Source organism: Phyllostomus discolor, chromosome 8 (genome assembly GCF_004126475.2).
Source record: "Phyllostomus discolor isolate MPI-MPIP mPhyDis1 chromosome 8, mPhyDis1.pri.v3, whole genome shotgun sequence".
In the NCBI taxonomy this organism is placed as follows: Eukaryota; Metazoa; Chordata; class Mammalia; order Chiroptera; family Phyllostomidae; genus Phyllostomus; species Phyllostomus discolor.
In genome coordinates, this window is record NC_040910.2 from 45,732,875 (window position 1) to 45,743,680 (window position 10,806).

The window sequence follows — 10,806 nt, forward strand, 5'->3', positions numbered from 1 at the left end:
GCTACTTCCTGTTCCAGACACCAACCAGGGGGCTGGGCAGCAGCCTTTCCAGTCCGGCAATTTGATTTTGTTTAGTAAATAATGATCACACACACATACACACACACACACACACACACACACACACACCACCTCTGTCCTTACCAAGCCCCTGGGTGGAGAGTGCACAAATTGGCCCCTTGGGGTGTTTACACCTGGGGAAGGGGGAGAAAAGATGGTGAAGTCACCCAGCCAGTGGGTCTGAAAATGCCGGAAGTGGGGAACTTGGCTGGCCAACCTGGTGAGGGCTGAGCCATGGACTCAAGCAGAGAGAATAGCCTGTCCATATGTGGCAAAGAGACCTGGGCTCTCTCTCTTTACTTGTGAACAGGAAATCAGTTGCCAAATGTGTGTGTGTGTATATGTGTATGTATATATATAATATGTTATAAAGTGTGTGTATATATATATATATATATATTCCATCAATCTTGACAAAGGTCTTTACTCACCCCTCCTCTTGTGCCCAAATCCAGGAGAGAAAGAAAAACAATGGGCTTTTATTGGGGGTATATTTTTTCTGTGCCTCAATTCCTTCATCTGTAAAATGGGGCTAGTGAAAGTGCTGCTTTAATCCTGACCTGGCCTGCAGGAGTGTTAACCAAGTGAACACAGGCTGCACACAACACCTAGCTGCTGGCAGTCAGCGTCAAAACCTATCTCTTCTCAGAAAAGGGTGTGTCATCTAGTCTATTGCTAACCGGAAGCCCCTGGAGGCAAGATGTTCCCAGAATATTCTGAGGGTGCTACTTCGGCTGGCTTGGTCCACAGAAGGGACTTTGCATGAAGCCCCAGTGACCACAGCTGCTCATTCCCCAACATGTCTTCCCAGGGCTCTGAGGATCACCTAAGCGTTTCCAAGACCAACTCAGCTCCCTCCAGCCCCTAAGGACTGCCCTGTGTCCTGCCAGGCCCTTGCGTGAACTTCCCAAACTGAGAAAAACTGAAGGAAACTGAGGCCTAGACCAAGGAAGGAACTCAGGGGGCATGGCCCCCAGATAACTGGGCAGGGCAGCTAGTGCTGGCAGACCTAGCTGTGCCTTGCATTTACCTGGGATGCTTGGCTCTCTCCACTGAGCCCCAGAAACCCTGGGATTTCTCAGGGCTCAGCGTGGAGGCTTCCCGTTGAGCCACACCCTGTCCCCTGGCTGCACAACCCTCAGCCAAGGAGGGGAAAAGAGCCTGGAGGCCAATGAGGAGGGCAAGGTCTGCACCTACCTCACCATTTCCCAATCACTTGTGCAAACAGCATCTGGAACAGAAAAGACGTTATGTAGTGGCTTGCTTTTCAATACCCTCACTGCCCCCAACCCCCAAACAGGCCAGGCCTCCGAGCAGCTCCCCACAGCTGCACCTCCAGGAAAGAGTTAACAGGAAGCGTCTGGCGTCCGGCAGCCACAGAAGTCATTGTTCTCCAGCAGTCCCCTCCCCCTCATCCAGGAAGACCCTCCGGGGAGTCCCTTCAAAAGATCCAGGCCGGTGTCTCCGGGCTGCAGGCCAGCCCTCGGGAGGGCCGGGAGTGTGAGCACAGGAAAAGGAAGCTCTTCTAACAAGAGGGCCGGGACAGCCGTCACCGCCAAGCCTCAGGGGGTTTCCGAGGAAGAGGGGCTGGGCCGTGCGGTCCCTACAGGGGCAGCCCTCCCCCACAGTGCCCATCTGGAAGCCAGAGGGCTTTCATCTTGAGCCTTTAGTTACAACTGAAGCTCCTACCTCCTCTCCACTTGATTCTGATCCCCCCGCCCCCCCCACCCGTGTACCCTCCCACAGCATCTCTTTGTCCGAGAGTTTCACACTCCGCCCCTCCTCCACCTGATTTCAGATTTTCCTGTCCTGTCAGCTTCTGGTGAGCAGACTCTGGTGGAAGGGGCCTTGTGCTTTGTGGAGGCAGCTTATATTTGGGGGACACAGGAAGGAGGAGAGCTGTTAGCAATTCCCTGGGAGACTCGAGGTGGGGGTGGGGGGAGGGCAGGGTGAAGGCGAGCAGCTGGCAACCATATGTGGGCGGAGAGTCTGAGGAAATTGGTGCCAGTCAGATGGCAGGCAGGGAAGGCAAGAACCTAGAGGGCCAAGAGCTTGCCTAGGGGCAGGAGGGAGGGTGTAGGGAAACCATGGATGCTGAGATTTCTTAACTCACAGTCCACAGCGTGCTGGGGTGGGGTGGTTTAATCTGGGGAGGGTGGGCCAGAAGCCTGGAAGGCTGCGAGATTTCTTTGGAGAGGGGCTCCATCCGAAACTGTCAGGCCTCAGGCCTGAACGTGCAGGTGGAGGGCCTTAGTCCCTGGGCTCAGCTTTCCTGAGCACAAATGTGGGGAGCCTGAACTCCTTTTAACACAAAGGGGATGGAATAACAAACACCCTGGACTGAGCCCCAGGAAACAGACATAAAGTGCCCTCCTAAGAGCGACCCTGGACTCAGGTGAGGGTGGTCAGGGGTGCTTTGGGTTCTCATAGAAGCCGGTGTGGGGTTCTGGACTCCCCTGAACACATGTGGGGGGCTTCAGCATCACATAGAGCTGCGGCTTGAGCCTCAGACTCCAAGGATCCTCACTTTCCTTCATCTTTTTCCAGATTCTCAGCCCACCCTCAGACCTAGACGACCCCAACGTGGACTCCACCTCCCGGGACGGTGCCTAAGTCCCTCCCCCGCATTAGTAGAGTTGGGGCCCTGCCAAGCTCTGACGGTCTGGACAGAATCCGGAAGGGACCGGTTTGGGGGCGAGGGGCGTGGCCTGGCCCACCCACTACACTGGGACTTCAATCTGTACAATAGCTCAGCGCAGCGTGGGGTCGGGGCTCGGGCCGGGTGGGGAAAAGCACGAGTGGAGGGGTAAATTTGCATGTCCCGCCCCATCTGTATTTGACTCCCAGATCGCTCCACCTCCCCACCCTGGCCTGTGACTAACCCTGAGATCCTGCCTGACACTTAAATTTCCTGATGGAGATCAAATTCCCGCCCCGCCCGCCTGGCAGCTAGGCCAAGGCCGGCATCTCCCACCCCTCACCGCCCCCATCCTCGCCACCCTTGCCTTGGGCAGGCACTCGCCCAGGCTCCTGGAAGTGGGTAAACCGGTCTGGGTGCTACTTCTGGGGTGGTCCGACGTGGCCCCGCCCTTTCCCAGCTCAGCCAAGGCTGAACCGGGGCGCCCATTTCTCCCCACCTCCCACGCACAGCGAAGGCGGAGAGGGGAATCTCAGGGTGGGTAGTACACCGCTAGAGCTGTCCCCTACTTGCTCTCCTGTCGGGAGATCGTCTCTGGGCCTCAGTTTCCAGACCTGTAAAAAATGAACGTTAGAAGGACCTCAAAGGAAAGTTGCAAAGGCATCATTCATTCACAAAAACTAAGACTTGTCTCTGTCTTCTCAGAGGCCACAAGCTAGAAGAGACAAACCCAGAAACAAACGTAAAATTGTAGTTGTGATAAGTGCTACTACTATTACTACAACAAAAATGTACCTCTTGATCCGAGTGTTAATAAATATAGGGATCTTGGATCAAAATGGGGGGCAGATAGGAAAGGCTTTCCTGATGATATGCCTTTAAGCTGAGGTGACTTGACAAGGTGACAGAGAAGGCAAAGGCACTGTAGGAGCGAGCATACACAAGGCCCCTGTGCCTGGGAAGACAGAAAGTAGGAGGAACAAAAAGCAGGTCAGTATGACTGGAGGGTGATGCAAGATTAGGCCAGAGATGGATTGGGTCCAGATTTGGCAGGACAGTGATAAGGCAGTTGTCCCTCTTTCAGAAGCAGAATTTTCCTAACTCTGGGACACCAGGCAAAGGAATTCAATGTTATTTAAATAAGGTGGATTACATCTCCCAGCCTCTCTTTTTAGCTTTCAGTCCCAACTAGTTTTCTGACTTAAGTATAGTCTTCCTCTTTTGGCAACAATGTGTCCTTAACCTTGCTAATCTTTGTAACTAAGAAAGCTGTCTGGAGCCTCACACTGGCTACTATTTCAGCAGGATCTTGTGACAGTGTTTCGTTTTCATTGTAACTTTTATGAACTGTTACCTTCTAAGTATGCTGGATAATTAACTCACCATTATATTTTAAAAATTAGATAAATAATAGTACAGCTGTTGCACAGATCTGATAAAAATCCTGACCCTCAACTGTCTGAAGTTGGGGAAATTCTATTCTAAGATCTATAGGAAGCTGTTGATTAAATGAGATAATAAATATTCAGCACTTAGCACTGGCTTACACTAGACAACCTCATTCTCTCATTTTGGTCTGGGCTGGGCATTCATTCATGAAATTGACGTTTGAATGGGGGAGCAGATGCTAAATAAAACATAAATATGTCTTTACAAATGCTGAGAAGTGCTCTAAGAAAGGCTGACCACAGTGAGAGAGTGGGGTGCTCATTCAGACCAGGTAGGCAAAGAAGGCTTCCCCAAGGTGACATTTCAGCAGAAACCTGAAGAAAGTGAGGATGGACATTTGGGCGTCTGGGAGAAGGGCATTGCAGGTAGAAGGAAGAGCAAGTGAAGAGGCCCTGGGGCTAGAACATGCTTGGCCTGTTCTGCAAGCAGAAAGGAGGCCAGTGCGGAAGCAGAGAAGAGCTGGGAGAGTGAAATGATTCAGTTTGTGTTTTATAAGATCAGTACAGCTGCTGTGTAGAATAAACTGTGGGGATCCAGGGAAGGGAAGAAGCCCCTTCCTTAATCTAGGTGAGAGGTGATGGAGCCATGAGGATGGGGGAAAGCCTTGGAGTGGAAGGATGGGTCAAGCTGACAGTCCCTGCTACTGGATGGAGTGTGAGGGAAGGAGAAAAAGGGATTTGAGGATTCCTCAATTGGAAGGCTGGCAGGAAACAGCATGAATTCTCTTTGGCTCCCCTTCTGTTTAGAATACCTTAGACCCCCAGGAGGCCAATGGGATGGGAGTCAGCACAGAGGTGGCATTTAGAGCCCCAAGACTGAATGAGGCTGCCAAGGGTAAATGCAGTCCGAGGTTCAAGGCCTGATGCAGGAATCACTGGTAAGGTAGAAGGAGAGCATGAGTGTAGGCCCTGGGTGAGGAAAAACAAATAAAAACCCCAGCCCTGCCAAGTCACTAGAATATGGTCAAACCCTGGAGCTGGGAGGGAAGGCAGAAACTTCTGTTCACATTGAGCTAATGGAGAAGGGGGTAACTTTTTCAAACTCTCTGGCCTTAACACAGCATCTGTGTACAGTTTTCCATACACAGTGGTACCTGGGTCCTCCTCATTAATTCCTTTGAGGAGTGGCAAGCAAGTGGCAATTGATGAGATTGATGAAGCATTTTGTCTTGCAGAGTGGTCTCGTATCCAAGCTCTAGCAAGTGTGGCAAGTGGTGAGCAAGTGCTGAGTGCTGAAACATTTTTTTTCTCATCAACATGCAATGAGTACCAGGTTTGACAAGTTCTGAAGCAGACCAGTGTGGAAGCACCATTGTATATGTACTTTTAGTGCTGTATGTGTTTTTAAATGGCCAGCATTTGTCATCCTGACCTCTAACAATAAAACATAACACTGTGTGCCAGGTACTTTACATGTACTATCTTGCTTATCTTCCCAATGAACCTAAGAGGTTGGGACTATTATTTTCTAAAATTTATAGCTAGGGAAATGGAGGCCCAGAGAGGTGAAGTCACCAACTCAAAGTTGCACAGGACAAGAACTGGCTGTCTGGCTCAGAAATCTATGCTTTTTACCCCACAAATTCTGCAGCCAGACTTCATCCCCAGCATCACGGTTCCAGGTTGTCTCTGTTGCCTGAGTGTGTATAGATCTGTCAGAGTCAGGTCTTGTACCTTTGGGATGGGGAGCTGTGGTTAGTTCTCATTCTACCAGACCAGTCCAGTTTTGGACGGGCATGTAGCTTGTTTCAAATCTGCCAATTTCAGACAACACTGCAGTGAACACCCTTCTGGAATCTCCTGCTGGTTCCCTGGAAAACCAGCTGGTCACAAGATATGTGACACTTGGTAGTTTTCACACAGACATTGTTCAATCAATTACTACCCAAAGGGCCTGCCCCAATAACCAAGCGCCATGGAAAGGACTGAAAACTCCAAGCCCCATCAATATTGGTTACTGTGACAAGTTTTCGGTGTTGCCTCTTCTCCTGGGTAAAATGAGGTCTCCAGGAGGAGTATATGTTAAGGGAATGTGTGTGTGTGTGTGTGTGTGTGTGTGTGTGTGTGTGTGGTGCTGGTCTGTCTCCCACCGATCATCTCCAGCCCCGTTCCCCTGTGGCCACACCAGAAACGCCCAAGCAGCTGGGGCAGGAGGCGGCCTAGCCGCTTCCCGCGGAAGGAAGGGCCCTGCGGTTCCGGTGACAGGATGCACAGTGAGGCCCCTTCCCCAGCAGCAGGGGACTTCCTGGGGCTGGGCCAGGTTCTCAGAGGAGTTGCTCCTGAGGGGACACATCGAGCTACCGTTAGGGGTGTGGGACCCCAGTCCACCTACATCCCGCTGGGAAGTTCTGGGTCAGGCCTTCACGTGGGTGGCACTAAGTCTCCCACCTTTCCCGGGGAGGGATTAGGCAACCATTCTAGCTAGCTGGGCTAGATTCCCCAGGGGGTGAGGGTACAGGGTGCAGAGAGAGACAGGAAGGGGTCTTGGGGTAGTGGAGGGGGTGGGAGGGAGCCTGGGGGCACCCTGGGGCGGGTCTGCTCCTTCACAGCATCCTCCTCCATCCCCGCTCCCGCCTCAGGGTCAAATCGCCTGGGGTCCTGGGAAGCTTGGGGTGGGGAGCTCGTCGTCTGGAGGTGGGGTGAGTGCTCTCCCGCGCCTCCCTCCACCCTTTCTCCACACCTGTGGCTCCTTCGTCCTCCCTGCAGGTTGTCTCCGGGCCAGTACTGGGTGAACCGTGAGGACTTTCACCCCTGGGGTGGTTAACCTGGAGCTGGGGTGTGTCCAAAGCAAATAGCAAGGGTTCCCCGAGCATTTCTAAATCTACAGCCCCCTGATGGGGAAACTGTTTAAAGGCAGACTCCACAGATGAGGAAACTGAGGCTGGGAGCTTACCTCCAAGCCTGGGCCACACAATTTCACAGCCAGAGATGGGAACATGGTGTGAAGAGCGCTTCAAAGCTCACCTAGTTTCTCAAGCAGCACCCATCCTGCCAGAGCTGGGACCCCCGCTAGAGCTGATTCAGTTGGTCAAGTGCCTGCAAGAGTGCTGGGAGTGAGGGGTGGGTTCGGAAATCTGACAAGGTTCAGGTCTCCAAAGGAGGTATGGTTCCCTGACTACACGTGGGGCGCCGTCCCCAGCAGTGTACCCGCAACGTCTGAACTGAGAACCCAATTACTCGGACTTGTAGAATTTCTAAGGAGCCCTCAAAAGTGCGGCCTTGGAGCCGGAGCTCCAGGGCACCCGGCTGGGAAGTGTTCCGGCAGAGAAAAGGATTCCAGCCCTCTCCCGCCTGATCTCCCGACAGGGATCCGGTCAAACCGGTTTCTGCGACCCCAGCTAGCAAGCCGCTCCAGCTCTTGACCTCTTAACCCCGCCCCTCCCCCACCAGAGAAGAAAACTAGACAGCCCTCTTTTTTTATTTAAACAGTCTTTATTTTCGTATCTGGCGTCTCTAGCAAAAGGCCATAGAAACGGAATTAAACAGAACCCACCAGAGTACATACTTTCAGAACGCCCTGGCTAAAATCTCTCCCACCCCAAACCGGCCCAGTCTCACCACCAACTGGTCCTAACTCATCTTCACAGCGCTCTGAATATGTTCTTCCCTCATTTTTGTGATTCAGACCAAAATCTTCTGGGTTGGTTGTGTCTGTGTCTGAGGGACTGTGAACATACCCCCACCTCCAACGCACCAAATGAGAAAAACTTTAACGTTGAATTAGCTTCCTCCTCACCCGAAGGGGCAGGAAGGCAGGGTGAAGCACGCCGGGGCTAAGTGACTCAGGGAGCCCTCCTCCCAGGCCCCACACCCACGCAAGGCAACAGGAAGCTCCCCACATCTGCCCCATGACGCAACGATGACCGCTTGCATAAGTATGTCACTGGAGGGGGAATAACAGTGGATGGAATGCTCCGAGTTGGGAATGGGAACACCAACTGCTGAAAAACCTTGTAAGGGCAGTATAGCCCTCAGCAAGAAATAAAGTCCGACCCTGAGGAATTTCAGGAACCAGGCCTCCTTCTCCCAGTCCCAGAAGGAGACGGAAAGGCTACGTCCCCGTTGGTTAAGAGCACCTGTGGGCGCCGCAGGTCTCGGAGGAAGGCGCCCGTGCCCTCGGCTCAGGCTCCTCGGCGCCGCAGCTGCACGTGGGTGGCGACGGCTCCCCGGGGGCATAGTCCCTTCTCCGGGCCTCTCAGCAGACCGGGCTGCGACTTCTCTCCACGGTTTCCGCGGGCGCTCCCGCTGGCCTGGCCTGGCCTGGCCTCAAGTCTGTGCACTCGGGCCAACGGTTTGGCCCGTGCTCTGGGCTCCCGCAACGCCGCTCGGGGTCCCTCAGAAAGCCACCACGGCCCGTACGAGCACATTCAGCATGCTGTCCGCCCGGCGGCACACCGGCTTTGCCTCACAAGCGGGCGGAGGTGGCACCGTCGGGGGGACGGCGGGGCTGCAGTTCAGGAGGCCGGAGAAGCGCCTCTGTAGGACGCGCGCTAGGTTGGGGAAGGCGCCCTCCGCTTGTGCGGGAGGGGGCTGAAGACGATTGGAGATCTCCGAAGACTCCCCTTCCTCCGCACCCTCTTCTTCTAGTCGGGCTTTCTTGCTCGGTACCAGTCCGGCGTCCCCGCTGTTGGCCAGGCTGCTGCTTCGGCGCTTGCGGCTGATTTTGGCGGGGCGCGGGGCACAGCGGGCAGGGGACTCCTCGGCTCTCGGCGCCTCCTGCGTGTCCATGGGCTCCGGGCAGAGCTGCTCACTGTCGGAGAGCGCTGCCTCCACTCTGGTTTGAGCTTCCCGCGGTGGGTGTAGGCGAGGGTCAAGGGAGCACGCGGGCTGCGAGGGCACCCCAGGCTCCTCGTGGGCTTCCACCTTGGCGGAGAGGTAGACTTCCCGGGCGCTACGCATGATCAGCGACAACTGCAGACTCCGGTGCAGCCGTAGCCCTCCGCGCTGCATGCGTGAATGATACATCTTCCACACCGACAGGGTCATGATGCGTTGCGCTTCCTTCTGCACCTCCATAGCGGCTCGACGGCGGGAGCGAGGGCGGCGGAGACTGCTCTGCTTAGCAGGTGCACTCTGGGGAACTCACTCGCTCACGCTTCTCCCCACAACCCCAAAACGCCGTAACGCACCTAGTACGCTCTGCCCCGGCGCCCGCCACCGGGGCCCATTTGTACCCGAAGTAACGTCACGAACACGCCCCGCCCAATCAGAGCACTGCTTTGGGCTTTCCAGCGCGTCCGGACCAGACACGCCTTAAAGCGACAGGGAGGAATTTTCCGAACGGACAAAAGGGCCGCGAGCCCGGACGAGGAGCGTTCCCCAGTCCACTCTGAGTTCTTAAGGTGGTCTCTTTCTCAGGTCCTCCTCACCCCCGCACTGCAATATGCCGGCGCATAGGCCCAGGGGAGCGGGGCCAAGGATGAAGCTCAGGGCCTATCCACATGCTAGAGTTTGCAGGCCCCAGCAGGTCGTAGACGGCTAGTTTCCCTTTGCTCCAATAACGATGCTAACACTTACTAAGCGGTTACTACGTGCCAAACGATGTTAAAGGCTTTCCTTTTATAAATATCTCAGTGATCCTTCACATCCACTCAGCGGAGGATACTGTTGTTATAACAGAGTCCTTTACGTCTGGACACCGAGACAAAGTGACTAGTCCAATATTTGCTGGACGAATAAATAGGCCGACTGAGGTAGAAAGAAGGCCACTGGAGACTCCAGCTCTACAGTATCTAGCGTACGCCAGCCATCCTCACTCCCCTTGTCTGTAGGCGGTAAGGAAGCGGGCAAGCTGTCTGGTTCCAAGGCAAAGCTGCCCACTTTACGGGCGGCGGAAGTTTGTAGACACTAGCGCACCCCGGGCTGCCATCTCTGCGCACCACACTACGAATCCTCTCAATTTTCTTCGGCACAAGTTCCACCGATGCGCTTGGCGTTCTCAGGGTGGAGGACCTAGCCGCACGACATCCGGGTGAACTTGTGGCTTCCGCCCCCTAAATGAAGCAGTCGTGCTCAGGCCCTGCACCCCGGGAGGCGCAGTTGGGATAGGAGTTGAAAACTGAGCAACACAGAGATAGAGCAGATAGAAAACATCAACCCCATCCTCCGCTCCGCGCTATCTCTCCAAAAAAACTTATTTCCAGTTCCTCCCCCCAAAAAGCTGCAAAATTGCTCGAATGGCTTCATCCATTTGTGGCGCGGGCCCTTTAAGGGAAGGCCCCACCCACTAAACTGGTGAGCAGAGCCTTCCCGCCACTGGGTCCGCGCTACAGGCAGAACTAATTTTGGAAGTACTGACGTAGGGAAGGCGCCGGAGCCGCTTCCGGATGCCCATGTAAGGACAAAGGCCGGGCTCTCCCTACAGGGCAATAACCGGCTTCTTCCGGGCGTGCGTGCGTGGGTAAGGTCTTGGCCTCCAGATACGCCTCCTTCCTTTCCCTTTTCCGGGCAACCACCGCTAGCAGGAGCCCCCGGCTTCCGGACCCGCATTTTGCGGGCGGGCGAGGAAGGTTTCGCTTCCCTCCCGGGAAGCCAGGAAGGCGTGGCGCCCCTCAGGGAATGCCCCCCGTGGGCGGGTAGGAGCGACCTCAGGGCTCCCACTGACACCATATCCCAGGAACCCTACACAATGACCTTGGCAGCACTAGGGGCGACTCTGTG

The 10,806-nt window shown here is 54.7% G+C and overlaps 1 protein-coding gene across 1 annotated transcript; it reads right to left on the reverse strand.

The window, feature by feature from the left end:
• Positions 1-7,558: 7,558 nt before the first annotated feature.
• Positions 7,559-9,773, reverse strand: IER2 (immediate early response 2). Its single transcript, XM_028521675.2, has one exon. It carries the CDS (start codon positions 9,160-9,162, stop codon positions 8,482-8,484), a length of 681 nt encoding a protein of 226 aa, XP_028377476.1. The 5' UTR covers positions 9,163-9,773; the 3' UTR covers positions 7,559-8,481.
• Between the last annotated feature and the right edge of the window lie 1,033 nt (positions 9,774-10,806).

Bases quoted from the DNA above. Each gene is read 5' to 3' on its own strand.
- IER2 (XM_028521675.2), bottom strand. From the start codon at position 9,162: ATGGAGGTGCAGAAGGAAGCGCAACGCATCATGACCCTGTCGGTGTGG.